This window comes from Plectropomus leopardus, chromosome 13 (assembly GCF_026936395.1).
Source record: "Plectropomus leopardus strain MGB_pleo_1.0 chromosome 13, ASM2693639v1, whole genome shotgun sequence".
NCBI lineage: Eukaryota > Metazoa > Chordata > Actinopteri > Perciformes > Serranidae > Plectropomus > Plectropomus leopardus.
The window spans coordinates 17,474,416-17,495,024 of NC_142188.1; the positions used below are offsets into that span (position 1 = coordinate 17,474,416).

Here is a 20,609-nt window from a genome sequence, read left to right on the forward strand (position 1 = left end):
TTGAAATAAAATGTCTCAGATTTTCTCTGAGCACAAGAAGGCTTATGTCCCTCAAATGTTGTTCACAAATTTACTAAAATCTGTTAATGAGCAGTTGCACCTTTTCCAAGATTATCCATCCACTTGACAGATGTGACATATCAAGATGGTGATTAAAACAGCAACATTTATACACAGCTGTGCCTTGCAAAAACAGCAGCGCAAAACAATGCTGCATTTATGTTTTTGTTCAGTGTAGTTCAATAGATTATCAAATCAGTTGTTTCATAACTTGTAAACAGCAGGGAGCCTTCGTAAAGCCAGAAGAAGAAATCTGTTTTCTTTAGATTCAGCTCTTACATGTTTGTCACAAAGTTGTTGAAAAACATAAATTTAAACTTGCAGATTCCAGCTGCCACTCCTGCTCTCGCTGTTGTCTGTCGTATTGTTTTGAAAATGCCCCTTGATTGGGCTGTTTCTATGGGAACGACACTGTACAAAGAATCATGGGACGGTTTTGACTGTGGTGAGTGTCGGCTGCATAACCAATGTTTTCTCACATTTTGCATGCATATTGAAACCTTTTCACATCTGTCTTCATACACACTATTTTAAGTATGTGTGCAATGTGCAATTACCAATTTGGATGCAGACAGTGTGCGAGCAAGGAGGTACAAGATGAGGAATAGCAGGAAGAGGGTGGGAAAGGTGACAGAGTTACGGCAAGGCGCAATGCACGGAAGAGAAGGTGAGGCAGGGGACGGGGTAAAAGCGAGGTCATGGTGTTTGAGTGTTTATAAACTAATCCAATAATCTGTCCCAGGGCCACACATGTGGGATGTGGGATATAGGATGTGTGAGAGACAGAGGGCAGAGAGAGTGCATGTGCCTCTGTGTGTCCGGGGGAAGCGTGTGTGAGGATGTCAAGGTCACCCTGGCACGCTGTGTGTGTGCCAGGTAAACGCAGTCCAGCAGTTGCTAAGGGAGCAGAGCTGTGAGTCATAATTCAAGCACGATGATCTCCCCCTCACCGGCCTCACCTTATTAACATCACAGACAACGATGCTCATGGCGATGTGTGTGTGCAAACAAAAACCGCATGTGATTTTTGTGCAGAAGGCGTGAGGTAACACAAGGACAAGTGCCTTCGGGGCAGATGAGGAGAGCCTAAGGCGCGAGCCCCTGTGTGTGTGTTCAGGTGTGACGGAGGAACGTGTGTGAGAGGACAGCAACCTGCACCGGTCCTGCATTAACCTTTCCCCTTGCCTCAAGCAGGGAGAGGACGCACACACACACACACTTCACCATGCTTCACACACATACATGCAGAAAGGCCGCCCTATTAGCAGGTCGATAGCTCAACCATTTGCATTCAGAGTTACTTTACACTAAGCACTGTAATCTCTCACACTCGCTGCCACCCTCCCCCTCTTTCTCTCTCCCTTCCTCTCTTAAATGTGCATTAGTTTGTTTTGTAGTGTGTGTGTATGTGTCCTCTGTGATACTGATGCTGAATAATTACCAGGGTGAGTAGGCTAAATGGATTGTCCCCGACCTCACCATCATACCCTTGGGGCGTGTGTTAACGTCAGAATCAACATCACACACACTCATACTCAAGCACACTGTACACACACAAACACACACAAAGACAGGCCAGAGGTCGGACATTGCATAACGAAAAACCACCCAAAGAGCAAAGGCCACACAATCCTAGTGAGCGATGTGAATAATATTATACGGGTAGTTAAAGCCACACAGTGTCACTGGTCAGAGATACGACCCTGCTGACAGTCCCCATCAAGTAAACTGCACTTTACTGCTTACTTTTTCTCTTGTGGACTCCAAGGAGCTAATTAGTGCCCTTTCTTGTTTTGTGCTGTTGTTCTAATGCATGTATACTTGGACAAAAACTTTCAGGCTGGTAATCATTGTATAAAAGCCACCATAGCCTTGAGGATATTCTGTACTGTGACTATGAGCTCGAACAACACTTGTTCTGGTTCAATCAAGGTCGGTGTGATATCTCTATTTTTACGCTACGCTGATAAATGTATCTTTATTTGATCTCTGTTTGATTTATCCGGTTGAAGTGTGGTTATTCTACTAAGCTAACCTTAATTTAGAGGGAGCACAACTTGTATATGACATTTTAGAGCACTTTAATTTTGAAATTCTACATCAGTTTCCCGATACTGTCTTTTATATATCATTGACATACTAAGTGACTGATTTATTGAATTCATGTGAAATTACCTGTCATGCTGCTTTCATTTTGAACTCAATTCTTACACACCCACTCTGAAAATGTGGGTGCTAGTTTGACCGTCTTTTTTGAAGCGAGACTGGTGTGACTGCAGTGTCCTGCATTGGGTGGAGTTTTAAATGATGGAACAGATTTGTAGTACTGCAGCCTTTTGTTTTGTGGCATATTTAGTAGGGGATAGTAGTCTTTTCCACATCTTTCCTCCTGAAATCAAACCATTTCCAGCTCCTGTGGGGAAAGTTAGGCTATCCATCATATTCATATACATTAATCAACCACCCGAACCCGACCTGAGTTTAGTAACCATCCACAATTCATCTCACCAGTTCCTTTTCCTCGTCAGAAAGATCAATTTCATTGCTAAAAGTGCGAGTCAGAGACTGCAATGAGGACACTGTCCACCTCCTTTCACTTTCTCCCACCAGTTTATGGTGAAAAAATAAAAAAGCAACTTCAGCGCAAACGTTTTATAGATTCAGTGAGGTGCATTTAAAAAGAAAAAGACCCCTCTGTATTTACTCTATAGTGACTGCTTTTGTCATTTTTCATAATTATAAAAAAATGTAGAACCACTTCATGCCCTTATCATGCTTTTTCAGCGATTTCTATCCTGTTTATGTTATAAAGTTACCTGAAAACCAACGAATATTGATGCATATAAAATCCACGCAAGCAAATATAGTAACAAGAGTGTGACTAAAGCATGTTAACCCATAAGAGTCTTTAGACATTTCAGTGCTGTGGCACAACATAAGTCGTGTTGTTGGTGTATTGTACTGTGGCCAGCTTCCATGGAAACAAAACCACAATAAAAAAGAAAGACAAGAAACTTTTCAGGAGGTAGTGTCTGCATCCACTAGGCAGCACATTTTTTTTTAATTTCTAGTTTTCTCATTTTCTTTCTCTATATTGAATTACCCATTTATACCTTTACCTGTATCAAGGTAATATTGCCAAATCTAAATGCTGAAGGGCATCTGGATCGAAACATCCGCGTGGCAATACTAAAAAATTATAAGTGGAGTGCTGCTGTCCTGATCTTTACTGCATTGATTTCTCTATATTGCAGCATAATGCACATATTGTGACATACTTCTAATTTTCTATTGTCTATTACTTCTCTATGCCTACACGTAAGAGCAACTGTAATGTGACCGTATTCCCCTCTTGGGATTAATTAAGTGTTTCTTATTTGGCGATGGCCTTTCATCTACACATATAACTTTAAAACTTGATTAAAAATGACCTTCTGTATGAGCAGCAGCATACAGTCACCGCTGGGAACAGCCTGCCATCATCAGAGCATTTGCCAGACTTTAACACAGCTGTGGGGCTGGAAAAACCAATTCAGCTCCTCTCTGCTGATGGCCTTATGTTCATTTTTTAATTGTCACTTTTGAAAAAAAAAACAAACAAAACTTGCCATTAGTTTTTATTCGTAATACTTGGGTCAGGAACCAACATGAGGATTTAATATTCATCTAACTAGCTCAGTTCTGTCTGTTGCCCACTTGTGTCCTGTCTACTGGCCAGCTAAGTGCACTGGCTTAATTGCAACACACTGTAAACTGCGAAAATGTTCTGCCAAGTTTATCTAGTTATATCTCTGCTGTTATCATCCGGTACAGGTCCAATTACAACAGCCAGTGTGTAGCGACTGTGTGGAGTCTGCGGCGTTTCAAATGACCCGCAGCTGACTGTGTATGAGGCAGATGTACGGTACAGATAAGAAGAGCTGGCAGAGAGATGCATCCAGCTGTTTAAAGAATCGACAAATCTGTTGTTGTTTTATGATGACACATTCCAAATGCCAAACATCACACACACACACACACACACGCGCACACACACACACACACACACACACACACACACACACACACATACACATACACATACGCACAAATAGATACACATACACAGTTTTCATGGATGTTTCTTCGGTGAGAGCTAATCCCCTGCCGCTGTCAGCCGTGCTTTCGTCTCCTCCGGAAAGCTCCTTACACAAGCCAAAGCTCATCCTGAGTGTGAAAGAACACACACACACAACCCACAAAAATACGTTCACACACACACACGCACACACACACACACACACACACACACACACACACACACACACACACACACACACACACACACACACACACACTGAGTCAAAGTTAGGGTGGAAGATCTCACATCACTTTGGCAAAGTCTTGTCCACCCTGTAAACAACCCAGAGATATGAACGGAACAGTCTCAATAGCCTCTTTTCCATAAGCACTCACACATTTCTACATTTACACTCAAGCACTCACACATACACATAACTGTGCAAAAATGTAAGCCACATTTGTGCAGAAAAACACTCCATAATCAGACCGCTTGTTCTTAAAGAAAGTAGACTTGGTAAAAACGTTTGTACTCATGCCATGTGCCATGTGGTCCAAAAAACAAATCACTAATGCACACATACACATACACAAACACACACCTCATTCAAAAGCGTGTGTCCCCATATTTCTAAACTTTCAGTGCCTTAGAGGTTGTCTGGTTTTATGCTGCAGCCAGAGTGAGTGCATGAGTATTTGCACTCCAATGTCAGCAGAATACAGTGTGAAAGAGGCACTACCCTGTGCTGCAGAGGCTGAAATGTGATGCACGTGGATGAAGGAATGTGTGTTTAGTGAGTGAGAGACTTCGCCTGAAGTGGTCTCTAACACACATTCATGTACCCATATTGTGTTTCACCTGAGTGACTGGGTGAAGGCAGAGGGAGTAAGGTCGATGAGGTGGAACCTTTGGTCTTGTTTGATGTTTCCCTAAGGATCGATCCAGCAGTGCAACATAGCTGGCAAGACTTATTTCCAGTACCATTGTTCACCTTTGCAGACTTAACAGAATTCCGCTTGCATTGGCAAAATAAGTCTGCGAGGGCTCAAAGCTGTCGCGCTGTAAATCTGCTGGTGCTTGAGGGCTCTCTCATGGACTTTATCACATTTTATGCACACTTTCTGTAAGTGTTCAATCCTGCAGATGCTGCTTAAGGGTATTTCAAACAATCCATAGCATTGTGACATTAGAAATAGGGAATGGCAACTTCTATGTAGCTGGTCAAACTAAATTGCTATTCTATGCTATTGCTAAAACTACAAGTGAATTATGAGTCTCACATCATGAGCCACAGAAATGTCTCTTTACTTTCACAAAGTACTGTCTCATTGCCAATATGTTGTAATAAAATGTTATTGCTTTTTTTAAATGCTGAAAAAGTCAGGAAATTGAATTGTGTTTAATACAATATATAATATAATAATAATAATAATAATAAAAGTTTTGTAATGCAATAAGTGCCATGTTTATTTAAGCAGCTGTGCATATCAAATGACCCTGTTTACTGTAAAATAGAAATACAAAATCTGTTGACATGGAGCTCTATGCCTATCAAACTCTAGAAGACTTTTAAAAATCTTAACTTTGACACTCTCTGCCAAAGAAAATGTGAGTTTTTAGTCACATGCTGAGAGTTTGCAAATACTGAGGGTCTTGAAGTGACTATTGCAAAACTAAAACTAGATTCCTTTTATGATTATTTCCCATCCTGTTCCTGTTAAAAAATATCACAAACTCCCTTTAAGAAATATGATATATTAACAATTCCTTTGAAGTCCGCAAAAACACAAAACTCTAGCAACAGAAGATAAAAGTCTCCATATGTCGACAGTAGTATTGTCAATTCAGCATCAATATAATCAATAAATATAAACTGTATCTGTGTACAAGCGTTACATTTTAGATTTTGTCGCCTCAACTCTCTACCAGTCCTCCCTGGAGACCATCAGTGTTTATGGTCTGCCCGATTTGCCTCTTTTTATTCGGTAGTGGAGTAAGCAAACCAGTTCAGTATTTTCATGAGCCAAGACTAAAAACTTAGGATAATATTAAACCTGTTTGATCATGTTGGAATGCAAAGACAAGAAGAACTGATTTGAGACAGCTTAAACTAAGTTTTATGACCCCCTTTCTACAAAATAATTGAGATCATGGAAGCACACACTAATTGAGGTTAAACCCATGATTTTATTCCAACATTGGAAGTTTGTCTGCCTCAGTGGAATCGTTTGAAAAGCCATTTGGTGTAAGGCACACATTAGAAATCTGAGCTCTTGAGACAAGGCTGAGAATCGAGTGTTTAGAGCCGAGTGTGAACACTGAGCTGAGGTCTTAAAGTTCTTTCCAAACTTGACTTCTGTCTCATCACCTGCTCTCCTCTTGTTCCAGTAAACCCTTTGATAATCTCTTTTACTCTCAGAGGCACCATGAGGTCCCTGACAAGCTTCTACCCTACTTTACCTAAACTTCCTCTCCTTTGAGACCAAACACTGATTGTACTATAAAATGTCAGTTTATATCCCATCCTTTGTTGACATCCCTGTGTAAATTCCTGTGGAATAAGACTGAAGCCCGGCTCTGCACACTTCTCCGTCAAACTTCCTCCACTTCAGACCACTTCCTGTAAGCCTGTCTGAGAAGGTGGATGAGGTACTTCTCCCCTTCTATCCAGTGACCTATCAGCACCACCCTTGTAAATCTCCCTGGTCTCTTTCTCTCAGTCCGTCTCTCACTGCCCTCTATCCGTCCATGTCCCTTCAATCCGTCCTCTCCATCCTAAGCAGCAAAGCCCTGCAGCTGTCAGCAGCACGAACACCTTAATGTACACTCCAAATCTGCTCCTTATCTCTCCGGCTCCACTTTTCACTTCAATTTAAGGAGATTTCCTCTCAGCCCCAATTTTGTTTTACTTTCTCCTGCTCTTTGCACCATTTTGTCTCAAATCCATCCTGTTTCTGTCTGTATTACTACATTTCTCAACATCCATCTGTCTCTCCTTATCAATTTTATCTGTCTTTTGGCATCTCTATCCTTTATATTTGTTGCGCTCTGTCTCAAACATGATGTGTCTTTCTGTCTCTCTGCATCTCTCTTCCCATCTGTCTCTGTCTGTGGTGCATACTGTCTCTCTTGTGTCTATCAGTCTTGCTTACTTTCTCTTTTTCTCTCATAAACACGACTCTTAAAGTGTGTCTGCCCTCTTTTCTGCTTTACGACAGCAAATCTGACAGGAGGAGAGAGTTATGAGGCACTATTTTTTCCCTGATTTACAGCCTCTGTGCAGAGATATTATACATCTCAACAATGATGCGTTTTAGGAATTTAGCTGACGCTCTTATCCGGGCTGACTTAGAGTGAGTGAAGTGCTGTATTAGGGGCTCAGTATCTTGCTTAGTGGCATATAGTAGTTGATGGACATTTCTCCAAACATTTCTGTAACCTTCAGTTTCATCCAAAACACAATAGAACATATTTTTCAGCTACTCAACAACATCTTTTTCCGAATGTAATGATGCAGTGAGTCATGATATTTTTCATACCTTCTTGTAAAGTTTTGCTTAGAACTTTTTACCAAACTGCACTGTCTGTAAAAAGGAAAAATCACATAGGAATCTGTGTTATGCATCAAGTAATCTTTCTATTCTGTTTGCAAGTTTTAAATCTTCTTTTGATTCTTTGACTGCCAGTTAGGTTCTGTTGTACTGATGTGAGCTGCTATCTCTGCACTTCACCACATTACACTGAAGCTCTCTGAATGGACAGATAGCACTCTGGGTAAGAGAAAAATGTGTTATATATAAATATGTATATATGCCTCCACCACTAGGTGTCACGGCGTCTTTCAGCTCAGCTGCCTGTTCCACCAGTAGAGACTGGAGAGTGAGCTCTAATGGTGCCTGCTGTGCACTAAGAGGAGTGCTTGTATTTATGACGGTATTGATAAGCATACTTCGGGATTTCTAAATACCTTTGTTTACCATAATGCTGTGGTTCCAGCCAAGTGTTCTAGCGTCTGTCTTGTTCTCGTGAACCAGTGGGATGTGAGTGAAGCATCATCAACTGGTATGCGTCTGAACAGACATGGATGTAAAGTGGATGGATTGCAACTTGACTGGTTTGCAGAGGCACAAAAGGCAGTAATTCTAGTTCTTTTTATACATTTGTGTAGTGGGCTGTATTATTTCAAGATGTTGAACCTAATTTCTGAAAAGTTTGCTCTGGTACAGGTCAATTTTTCATTCAACTGGCTGAATTCTCTTCCTTTCTTGTAAACCATCCCCCTTGAAACTGATATACGACTGAGAGCCTAATTATAATGGAAGATTTACCATTGTGTGAATTAGGAGTATTGTACAAACAAGAGAAAAATCTAATAACTAGTGGAGCGCACACTGTATACTCTATGTAGCATACGTACATGAAGATTCTCATATAAACAATATAAATCTTTTTCTCTTCTGAATGACCCGTGGATATAAGCATTTTGAATTTACCCTTGGCTAAAAGAAAATCTATCCTATTTATTTGTTCTTGTCTCGTCCTCCCTCCCTTCCTCTCTGCCTTCTTCATCCTTGTTATTGCCGTTGTTATTCTCACTACACCCACCACTCTCTAACAGTTAACGTGTTTGCAGAAGTTTGGTGTGTGCAGCCCAGACAAGTTACGCTCCAGGGCTGGTAAATACAGACATTTCAGCTGAAGTGCTTCAACTCTCTAAAATAAGACAAAGGGGAAGAATAAAAAGCTGCAACAACAAACTTATATCCTCAAGCAACCTTTTATCTAACAAATACTCCATTCATAACACAATTAATTTTCATTATGTTGCTTTAAATACAAAGAGATGCATACATGCACATATGCCACAACACTGCCAATAACCATGCTTGCAGCTATCTCATGGTAAATGCATGAAATGTAACTGTTCCATATCACACTCGTCCTGCTGGTGGATCTAATTTTCCCACACGGTGGCTGTGATTACATTTTCTGAAATCCCTAATTAAATGACCAAATTACATTGTGCAACTGTCATTCTTAATAATAAATAACCCTGTTTCCATTATGCTGCCTCAGTCTGCTCCACATCTCTCTATGTGGCTATTTGCATATTATAAATTAACTGATGGCATGATCTGGGTGAATACTTGGTTCTGATTGGCTGCAGGGTGCCTGTTAATTACTTATAACTGACAGCTACGACTTAGTTTCAGTGAAACTGTCTCTTCACCATTCTAAATCAGTACGCTGGCTACATACTGTTAGCCTTGATCTAAAATGAGTAATCATAGCAACAGGGACACAGCCAAAGCCTCCGTTTACAATTTATTGCAACACATTAACAAGCTAATATGTATTTACAACACTGAATGTACACATGTTACACATAGTCTATCATTTGCTCTTGAAAATCTAGATATTGATTTGGGGACAACGATATGGCTGGTTAGCTAATAGCTAATCTTGTTTTTACACTTATTGTCAAATTATATTTACTGTTTGTCACCCGTATGCAACGTTATTGACTTTAAATCTTGCTATAACATTATGTTTCTGGCTCATAGCTGATCCAAAGTGTTTTATGGGCTGAGTGGACTACAAATATCTCCCATTGCATTAATATTATATATATATATATATATATATATATATATATATATATATATATATATATATATATATATATATATATATATATATATATATAATGATATAAAAAACAAAACAACAACAAAAAAACAGTAATTGTTTAAAATTGTGTCTTGTTTGGATCCACCTGGATTATCTTAATGACAAAGGCAAACATCGCCTTATGTCTTTTTTCTGGCCCTAATTCCTTACGACCCTGAATAAGGTGCTTACTGATAATAAATGAATTAATGCTAGTGAAGTTTGATTGCAGGACAGACTTTTACCATTGCAGCAGTGTTTTTTTTATGCACAGTGGCAGACAATGACTGTAGTGTGTCATCATATGCATCAGCTCTTTAGGGCAAGACAAGAAAAGGATTGTGCTACACTTAATATGTGTTCACCTGTTGCTAAGGCCACACTTGCAGGCAAAATCCCTGTTGTCAAAGCCTCCCCTTGACTGCATCACACTGCCTCCCGTATCTCTCTCACAGAGAGTGCTTGTGTCTTTGTGTGTCTTTATAGTCTCAGGGGCGATGAGTTGTGAAAATGAGGATAAGACTAACACTTTCAGTTTTTCCTAAAAGTTATTTATGGTGTTGCATTCGTCTGTAACCATACAAAGTGCTTCAAGTAGTTGTGTGAAAAATTAAAGAAGAGACCTTGAGAGAGTTCAAATCTGCCTGCTCTCACACTGTCTCTCTTTTTTGTGCTGTTTTCACGCTACAAAGCTACGAGTTATTTTCAATGGAAGTGAGGGACATCAAACTTAAAACTTATACCCAACATTTGTCACTGTGTGACGGGTAGTGGCTCCATCTAAAGTGGCTCTTTAGATGATGTTCAGTCTAGGTGCTTTGTTGCAATTATCAGACACACACAATCCCATGACAACAAAACTACATCAACGAGCCCTTGAGCAACACTTCAACACTGACCCTGTGCTATTGCTATGTTAAAAAAGTTTAATGGTCTGTTCACACTGCAAGCGATAAAGCTACAGCATTGAAAGGAAAACTGTCGTAGAGCTACCGAGTTACACAAGCACTTACAGTAATTATGTCAGCGTGGGCTTGTGTGTGTCTGCAACTTTCAACAAAGGACCTTGACTCAATGTCATTGGAAGTTTGCATGTGGTCAAAAAATATCTTTTGATCTGCTTTTGATCCACGTCTGAACCCCGATTTAACATCACATTTTGCCGCCCCATGCATCCCCATGTGCGCTGCAATACACAGCTAACTTAACAAAATAACAAAGTACCACAGCTAGCCATTATGTGTTTAAAGGGACATTGTGAAACAAAATCATTGGTCATTGCTTTACTCTGTCAACAAGTCCACCTCAGCTTTAATTTGTAGAGTCACATCTGTAAAACATGTTTGCATCCTAAGTTGTCACATGTCTCTGCTTCGTCAGTGGACTCCCACGTCTACGTGTTATGTGCTAGGTATCCTCCTGCATATGCTGTTGACATTGCAGGATGCCACCTGGCATGTCAACAAAATTTCATGGTTGGGTTTAAACAATAAAAGCATGTGGTTAGGTTTAGTAAAAACATTATGGTTTGGCCCTACACTCATACAGTAAGCGAACAGCGGCCTCTCGGGTCCTCCTAGGTGACAGATCAATAACAAGTGACATACTGTTGTAGCTTCATGTCACCAGTTTTTATTGAAACTTGAGGCCTGTTGTTTTGTCATTGGTTGTCTGAACAAAGCATTCACTTCACACTGGCTGACCGTCCATCCAATCAGTTGGTGTACTCACTTGTTCTGGTGCTTGGAGCCCTGGAGATGTGCATGGTACTGCTCGATGGAGTTGAGGACCACACTGCAGACACTGCAGGAGTAACTACTGCGCAACCCTGCAGTGACACAAACACACAGGTACAGCGGTTACTGTGAGGGCACTTTCAGTAACTATGATTTATAAAAATCCTTGAAAAAGCTGTTGTCATCATCAGGATCATCAGCAGCAGTGACAGCGAGGCTAACTTGAGCAACAATAAAGAATTTGAACTGACAAGTCTTGTTTAGAAAGTCTTATTTTTACACTCCACAGTTCAGGGTAATTTCCCTAATTGGAGTGCATCTGGAGAAAGATTTGATTAGACTAATCATTAGCAGAAAGCCAGTTACATTTTTAGATCCTTTTTCTTTTTAGCGCCCATGTGTGTGAAGGTGCCTTTTGAAACTTGAACTTCAACAGGATGAGAAGAATTAGGACACCCGGAGTAAGAAAAGAACAGTGCAGTAGGTTGTGTACATGTGCAGTACTGAGCGCCGCCGTACACGCATGCACATTTGTATTGTATTGGTGAATGCGTGCTTGAGATGGCGCGGCTCAGACACAGATGTGAACTAATTAGAGGGTTTGCAGGTGGTCGAGATGAACACCCAAAATAGATGGATGAGGATAGAAATACTGACAGAAAGGGATGAGGGGCGATGAGGAGGGGCAGGCGGAGGGTTAGGTAGACAGAACGAGTGAAAAGAGGAGCATTTCCGGAGGAAAATAACATGTATAAAAAGACGAAGGAGACATGGTAAGGATAATGAGTTGTCACAATGCAGCAGTGACGTAAAATGCATGCTGGGCTTTAGTGACCACAGGGGAAAACATGAAAAGTGTACCTCGTCCTCTTACACATGTGGTAACTATAGCATGGCAGCACAAATCTTCGTTCTTTCACCAGGGCAGAGGAAGCAGAAGAAATGCTCTCTGTGTCGACGAGGATAGGCCAGTCAGCACCATGACATAAGTGGCTATGTATTCTTTGTCAGAGATGCAATGAAGTGCTATTTTTGTTTTCTCACATTTTGCACACTACAGAGCCATCACTGCAGAACTCTAATCAGATATGAACAACCTTGACACTTTGGGGTTGTATGACAAAACAGTCAAAAACTAATTGCTCGAAGCCCTTTCCCCCCAGCCTGTCCCTCCCCCCCGTTGTCTGAGCTTTTTTTGTATTCAGTTGACGATGAATGCGTAATGCTGGGTGTGGTGACTGAAATCAGGCGTGCTTGCTTGTGTGTGTCTGCCCTTTTCTCTGCTGTCATTACTGTCCTTGAGATTTATGTGTTGTCTGTGTAGTCCATCACCTTTTTGACCTTCTGTGGCGATAATTGGTGAAGTGTGTTGGGAGATGAAGTTATGATACAGTTAGGAGCGGTGGGAGGTCATTTAGACTGGGCTGGAGCTGCATAATGTGGCATATCTACTCACCGTTCTCTCTGAGTTGCTCTGTCTGTTTCGGGGGTGATTAAGGACAAACAGTCATTTACAAGAAAGGCACATCTGAATTAGTTGCCTGGAGTAAGCCCTGTCTTGGCTTAAATGTTGATATTTTGCATCTATTAGGAGCTAATAACTGTGTGCGTTAAAGAGAGAAAAAGAGAGATTGCAAATCCTCTTCTGCCAAAATGTCATTACTTCTATTCTCTCTTAATGAAAAGGCTATTAATTGGAGAAGAGATAATTTAGAAAAAGAAAGGAACGATAATTCTCTCTCTCATTCTCCTTCCCTTTCTCTTCCCCGTAATTCTACACCGCCGCAAGGATTACACAAAGAGGTCTTTTCTTGTATACACGATTAAGTGTATTTTATGTGCATGTGTGTGTGCGCACACGCAAAGGCAGCTTCTCTGCTTTTAGCCTGATTGATGTCACCTCCCTGCTGCCTGGCCGAGTAGCACTGATGTACAATATGCTGCAGTTTGTGTCTGTGCCAGAAAATGTGCGCGTGTGCCAGTTTTGAACGCACACGCATGATACACACATATGGCCACATGCACCGACACTGTGCTTTTGGTTAATAAAGCAGTTCTGGCATAAGCAAACACTGTGCCCTAATCCATGTTAATTACATGCAGGGAAAAGTGTGTGTGTGCATCTGACAGCATGCAGCGCGGGGCTGTGAATGTGGTTTTTTTGTGAGCATGAGCAGTATTTGTGAGGGTGTTCTAAGCCTTGTTAATTACACAAGAAGATATGCCAGGGAGAGAGAAAAAAGAGGGGGAGAGATGAGCTGAGGCAGTGGGTGTGGATCTGTTTTTGTGACTGTCTGTTAATGCACAGAGTTTTCTGGCATTACTGGCACCCCTGGTATGGACACGCCTAAATGCTTGTCAAAGAAAGTAATGAGCTACATTATGTGCACGGAGGATTGAGGAAATGTTGTTCTTTTCAAAAGCATCCAAAGAAATGTAACATCTTCCTGCAGTTTCGAGTCTGATGTATTGCAACTTACCCTGAGCTCAAGCAACATTAATGACCCATTTGGATCGTGATGTTCATGGCTGGTTCCATTAGGACGCGCTGCCAAGCCCTAACTGCAGCCTCTTTTATTTGTGAGTCTCTGAGGGATTATGGGTCGTGATCAGGGCTGACAATACTAAAATGCAGTGTGGCCTGAACATTGTCGGTTAAATAGTCAAATGTCTTAAAGACGCATAGGGAGTAAATCAGCCTTAGAAGACACTTTGACGATTTTCATCCAGCTTTGTATCATAACAATAGCGTAATATGTGTGAATGAACTATGACAAACTTACCCTCCTTCACCCAGATCTCTGCGCTCAAATTCACCTAATGCTTCATCCAGCAGATTTTCGTCGGTTCTAGCATAAAGAGAACTGGATGCAGCGTTGGAGGCAGGACCCTGTTTTTTTCTATGAAAGTTGCTCAGTAACACATGAAGCCAAAAAACATTCAAATGCTGCATATAAAATTACCCGCATGATCAGCGCTGCTTCCACATCATTGGGCCCATAGAGCAAGACTTTCGCTGGCCAAACCAGCTGCCTCAGGTTTAGGGCTCCGCCACCTTAAATGGGGATAGAATTATTTGCCTTGGGTGGTTTGACACTAAAAAAATGTATCCATTGATTTACTTTTTCACAATCTAAGTCTATAGGGAATTTTTTGGGGCCAAATGGTATCATGTTATGGATTTAAAAGTTGAAATTCCACCATACGACCATACCAAAATTGGCTTCCAAGTGCTGTGCTTTTCCTGGGGGCCTGGGCTCTAGGGCTGTTGCCCGAACTACAGGTTTTGACTTTCACATTTTCATATGGCCACCACCACAGACACAAAAAGAGAGAGAGAGATAGAGATAGAGACCTCTCTCTTGAACTCAGACCAAACTCAGACTGAATGACGTGCAATACATTGAGCAAATCTTGGTTTCTATTTGATCAGCACTATTTGTCACCTAAAATGTCTCCAGAAACATATTTTAGTGTACTGTTTGGCTGTAATATTAGAATTTCTAAACAGGAAGCGGACACCGTGCTGGTTCCTGTATTCTGTAAAAACAGATGGTGAAAAAATTCAGATCAAATGGTTGAAACTAAGCAGTACTTCTACTACAGTCAAATAAGAACCAAGATTACTTGATACTTTCTCACCTAAAATGTTTTCAGAAACATATTTTAGCTTACTGTTTAATTGTAATCATATTGTTCCCTGTGTCAAAACAGAGTGGCTCGCATTATGTCACTCACCAGCTGGAGCATTTATTGGTCTATTACGATTTATTACGTTTTGAGCAAAAGCAAATGCCGCAGTCCTTTTCCTTTGAAAGTGGTGCTACATGACCAGAGAAACAAAGGCATTTGCGGCTTTTTGCTGCATATATTCCTAGTTTTGTAAAAAGACTATCCTTCCAACGGTGAAATAAGTCTTTAAGCACATTGCATAACCACTGCTTAACATTAAGTTAGATGCCAATTTCGAGGTAGATTTGCCTTTATTGTCAGTTTTCTACCAACGGGGCCGACTGCAACTGGGAATCTCACTGTATGGTGTTCATCTGTTTTATTCACAGTGGAGGCAGGCATAATAGTTTTTCTCGAGCTCTTCAGAGCCTTTGTGCTTGGTACACCATTAGTTTACCATGTGCTTTGCAAGATTAAAAAGGAACTGGATCCAAAAGGAAGCCCATTGAGATGCAATCAAAACCAACAGTCTGCAGCAAAGGCTTGACAGTATGTCTCGCAGGAATATATCACAAATACCATAGCAGAGAGGGGTTGAGGATGGGGTGAGAGTCAGACTGAATCCAAGTGGAATTTTACCAAGCAACAAACTTTGAAGGACCTATAGAGAGACTAATTAGTTTTGCAGTGAACGTGACAGTAATTGGAAAGACCATCTGTTTTAGACAAAAAATTATCATACACAGGAAACCAACTCTTTCTGAACTATTGCTTTTAAATAAAATGACCAGATTCCTCGTTGTTTTTCAGGTTGATGCTGCAGCTCATTAGCTTGTGTTGTTGGTCCTCTGTCTCATCCTAACCAACCAATCATTCTTCAGAGTGTTTTATGAGAGTGTGTTGATATTCAGGCTGAGTATTGTCTGAAAATGTTTGATATCAGTGCCAATATGCCAGAGTTTTGAGACTGTTTTTATATTATTATATACAACTCTTCAGTACCTTGGTTTAGGAAATCTAAACCGACCCTTCTTTTCATTTTATTTAATATGCCAAACTCCTTATTTAATCACGGTTATAGCAGTTATACTGGATTTTTTGCCAGTTGGTTTCAACAGAACCTGGGGGAAATATCTCATTCTTTAGCCACTAAAGGCTCCACTTTGTTTACCTGCTTGTTGCTATCTGTGTCTGTCTGCAGGCTGGTGCTAAACAGTTGGAAACAGCAACCATGAGAGTTGTTAGAATGAAGTAAAAGACTAAAGTTGCAGTTTGCTAAACCAAAATGACAAGCTGGAGAATGCTAAAATTCCCCAAAGAACAGTAGGGTCAAAATTCACATGAAGTTCTTCACTATAGATAACCCCCTCATATGTGTTAATTTGGCCAGTTGTTAACATAAAGATACTGAAGCTTTAAATGGAACCTATTGTGGCAATTTTCACGTTCATTGTTGTTTTTTTTTTTCTTTTTCAGTTTTTAGTGTCTCTTTAAGTCCTCTCGTCTAAAAGGCCCACTCTGCTGTGATTGGCCATCATTTCCATGTCTTCTGTATCTTGGTGTCTCTGCAATGTTATTTTAGCAGCCAGAACACAGAATTGTGAAACATTTTACTGTGAAAAATCACTAAAAGCTTCTAAACCGAAATCTTCACAACCAGGCATGTTCCGACAAGAATATGATCTGAAAATGGGGAAAAAGTAACAACATGAGCAGCCAAGATTACATGTTTCCCAGAAGTTAGCACGTAGCTAAATGTAGCCGTGTACTTGCAGCTGAGGAATGACTGTTATGGCGTGACTTAATAGCTGCATAAAACTAAATGCTCCCCGACTGATGGCACCTGTGCTTGTAAATTTATCTCATTATTTGAAACTTTTGGCCACATTCGAACATCTGACGTTATAACACATTGACGGAAAAATTGAATAGCATAATGGGTCCCCTTTAATTACAACCTTTGTTTATAGTAAGGAACATTATGTAATTTGTATCAGAAAATTTCTGATCCCGCCCATAAATTGGATGTCAATTTTCAGTACTTGACACTTTACGCTACCTGATATTACAGAAGCTTTGATACCCAGAGGCAGTTCATAGGTGGGTGCTACGCATGTGGTTTTACATTTAATTTACATTAATCTTGTATATGTGTGCATACATATAAGCTTGATTTGCTTGTGCGACTGTGTCACAGTGAGTGCTGTCTCAAGGGAGTGCAGGTCAGCGCTGTCTCCCAACTCTTACACAGTCATCAATTACACACAATTTTCTTTGGTACTTCACCCTCTCTGGGGCCCAAACACACACGCGCACACACACACACACACACACACACACACACACACACACACACACACACACACACAGACACAGACACACACACACACTCAAGTCCTAGACGCTTATCTCACTGCTTCTAATTCTCCTCTGAGTCTCCAGAGAGAGGAGACAATGCGTCGGCTCTGTCTTGAGGGGTTTCTACCCCTGTTATGATTCATGTAAAAACACAGCCAAGTCAGCCAGGCTCCATCCCTCTACAGTATAGCCACCCCCACTGCATCTCCCTCGTCCACCTCTGTAATCCATCTCCAAGGGTTTTGTCTGGCACCTAGCGATGGAAAATAACGACAATCTCCCGGGTGCCCTGTCTGCACAATTACACCAGAAAAATCCAAGAGTAAGAAACAGTGTCGATATAAATGTCATGGGGATTTTGTGATGTGTTTCGGTCGTAAGAGTGTGAAAGGGGTGGCAGGAAATAGGGGGAGAGACAAAGAGAGAATATGCGAGTACAAGAAAAGGTCAGTACTATCAATAGGACACAACCAGACAACATAGCAAGGCAGAGTCTGTAGCCACAGTTTGGAAAGAGAGAGAGAGAGGGAGAGGAAATATTGGTGTGTAAATAATTCACCTGTGCCTCGTGGGAAGCTAATGAGGATGACAGATGAGACATGACGAGAGATCGGAGCCCCTAGTGGTGTACACACACACATTTACACACAAAACCACAGCAACAACTAAAATGGGCACAAGACAGAGTGCAGCAGCAGGAAGGGGGTGGGAAAAAGATAAAAAGAGAGTAAAGAGAAAACAGTTCTACAATAGCAAAAGGAGGACAAAAGGACAGAGACGAGTCTGCACTTGGCTGAGACAGAATTTCTCAGACCCCACCCCTATTTGTTAGCTCAGCTGCCGCCTCGTGCTCGACCCTCCCTCTGAGATTACACCCGGCACACCTGTGATTTCACACCTGAAGTGATGATAAAAGCCAATAAGATGTGAGAATCTTGCACCAATGGAAATGTGTATAACCGACAAGGAACAAATGACTACTGACAATGGAGCTCTGTACGGCGATGAACAAAGTGCTTCAGATTAAGGACACTGGAACAAACACTTGATTGATGGCACATATAATAGATCACGTCAGCAGCGAGCTCATTTAGAAATCTTAGACCAGTTCATTGCCCTTGAAAAGAACCGACGGGTTATAGATTTTGATTTAGAGTGTCAAGAAAAATGTGCCTTTTATACATGGCTTTTTTATGTTTAATGTACTCTGTAAGTTAAATATTGAAATTTGGACCTCCCAAAAAACAGCTGAGGTTGTGGGATGTGGGTCACAGTGTGTGGATGGAGGACGATATCCAACATGACACCACTTAAAGCCTCTGAGCCAGTGTAGGCGGCAACATGACTCATGCTTTTAATATGATTGGCTTCTTGAGATGATGGTTTGTGTCATGGCACCTGGAGCATAAAGTGAACGGCGCGGCTTCGGCTCACGGAGGATTTGCAAGTGTGTGTGTGTGTAGCGGTATATGCGTGCTGTGTGTGTGGTACAGAGTGTGTTAAACTCTAATGTGTGTGCAGTTGAGGTGTTGCGTTGCACTCGTGTTGCATGTTGCTCTGTGTGCTGCAGTGGGATGATGTTAGACGATATCACTCATAGGAACCAGAAAAGGAAAAGCACTTTCTGTGCCAAAGACTATTAATAATTTCATTAGAATACCCTTCTGGCAGAAATGTGTGTATGAGCATGTGAATCAGTGTCCTCTTGCTGCTACGTTTGTGGGTGGAAGTGTTTGTGTGGGAGGCGGGAGGAAGAATAGAATAGTAATTAAAACCAAAGAGTTGCTATGATAACTGAAATCTCAGTTTTACTGATTAATGTACTTTAAGAAATAATTTTGTTTTCATCGTGCAAGGTTCTGATTGTATCATAACGTGTGGGACTCGTGTTTCAACCCTCAGCAGAAATTTTAATCTGTAATAGTTTTCCAGCTGCCCGAGCTTCTACACTGTGTACTTTCTCCCAAGTATACTATATGCAGTGTGCCAGCAAAGGTCCCATTACTTTTTCTGACAGTTTAACACATCGCAATGCAGCACTAACAAGTGTGAAAGCTATGCTGTAATATGAGGGGACTATGACCCCAGACAGCCAATGTGGAAAGGTTAGACTGTTGCAAACAGATGATAAATAAGATGTGTCAAAATATCAGTTAAACAGAGATACACAGTTAATTGGAAAGAGACACATATTTACTTGGGATGAGCCAACTCTTTCATTACTGTCTTAGAGTCCAACCCATTAATCATCTTTCAAAGAGTACAATTATGAAAGAGTATCACATTTGAGTAAAGGTCAGGGTGATTAAAATAAGCAGTGGTCAAAGTCCTATCAGTAGAGGCTGAGATATTCTGACTTTAATACCTGGTGTCTCCTTGGGTCAAGCAACAAAAACGCTGGTGCTAATATTTACAGTAAAGCAACTCCATAGCCATTTTATGTTGTACCCACACATGATAATTGCTAGAGATGGGCATTTTAAAGGTTCCACATTTTGCTCATTTTCAGGTTCATACTTATTTACTTACTTATACGTATTTTGAGTTTCTACTAGAACATGTTTTCATGCTTTACTGTCCCAAAAAGGCTTTAGTTTTCTCACACTGCCGATCTGAATATATCTGTATACCCCCTCTGTCCGAAACGCTCCAATTATAGTGCCTTACTCTTTAAGCCGTCCTCCCAAAACAGCCCAGTCTGATGTGATCATTCTGTGTTTCTGAATCTTCCACATCTGCGCTTCTGGCATCTCTGCACCGCATCTCTGCACTGCAGTTGGTTATCGACTGTAATGGCACTGTGGCAGCACTCTTTACCTTTACGAGACAGTTGTGGGATGGGTCATTTAAAGGCACAAAATTCTGCATACGGCGTATGTATTTCTCTGTGGATTGAGCATCATGATACTTGCACGATATATATAAACCCATACTTGCTTAATATTTTTTTTTAAAAAGACATGGAAATCAGAATTTATTAAATACGGGATCTTTAAGTTAATTTCTGTATTTGAGTACTCAGGCACTCACTGAAAAAAAAAAAATCAGAAATA

The 20,609-nt window shown here is 40.9% G+C and overlaps 1 protein-coding gene and 1 long non-coding RNA gene across 4 annotated transcripts in view; one reads left to right on the forward strand and one right to left on the reverse strand.

Moving 5' to 3' along the window:
* The window catches only part of LOC148187691 (uncharacterized), a 106,897-nt gene that overhangs the window by 43,285 nt on the left and 43,003 nt on the right, over positions 1 to 20,609 (forward strand). The window lies entirely within an intron of this gene.
* The window catches only part of LOC121954746 (zinc finger matrin-type protein 4), a 65,085-nt gene that overhangs the window by 5,594 nt on the left and 38,882 nt on the right, over positions 1 to 20,609 (reverse strand). For 2 of the 3 annotated variants that reach the window (XM_088086469.1, XM_088086470.1), the window contains exons 6-7: positions 11,522 to 11,618; positions 4,165 to 4,266 (exon numbers count right to left, since the gene is read on the reverse strand). In XM_088086469.1, the coding sequence (XP_087942595.1) occupies positions 4,165 to 4,266; positions 11,522 to 11,618 (199 nt within the window). The remainder of the gene's footprint in view (positions 1 to 4,164; positions 4,267 to 11,521; positions 11,619 to 20,609) is intronic. The other variant, XM_088086471.1, reaches the window with a different exon arrangement.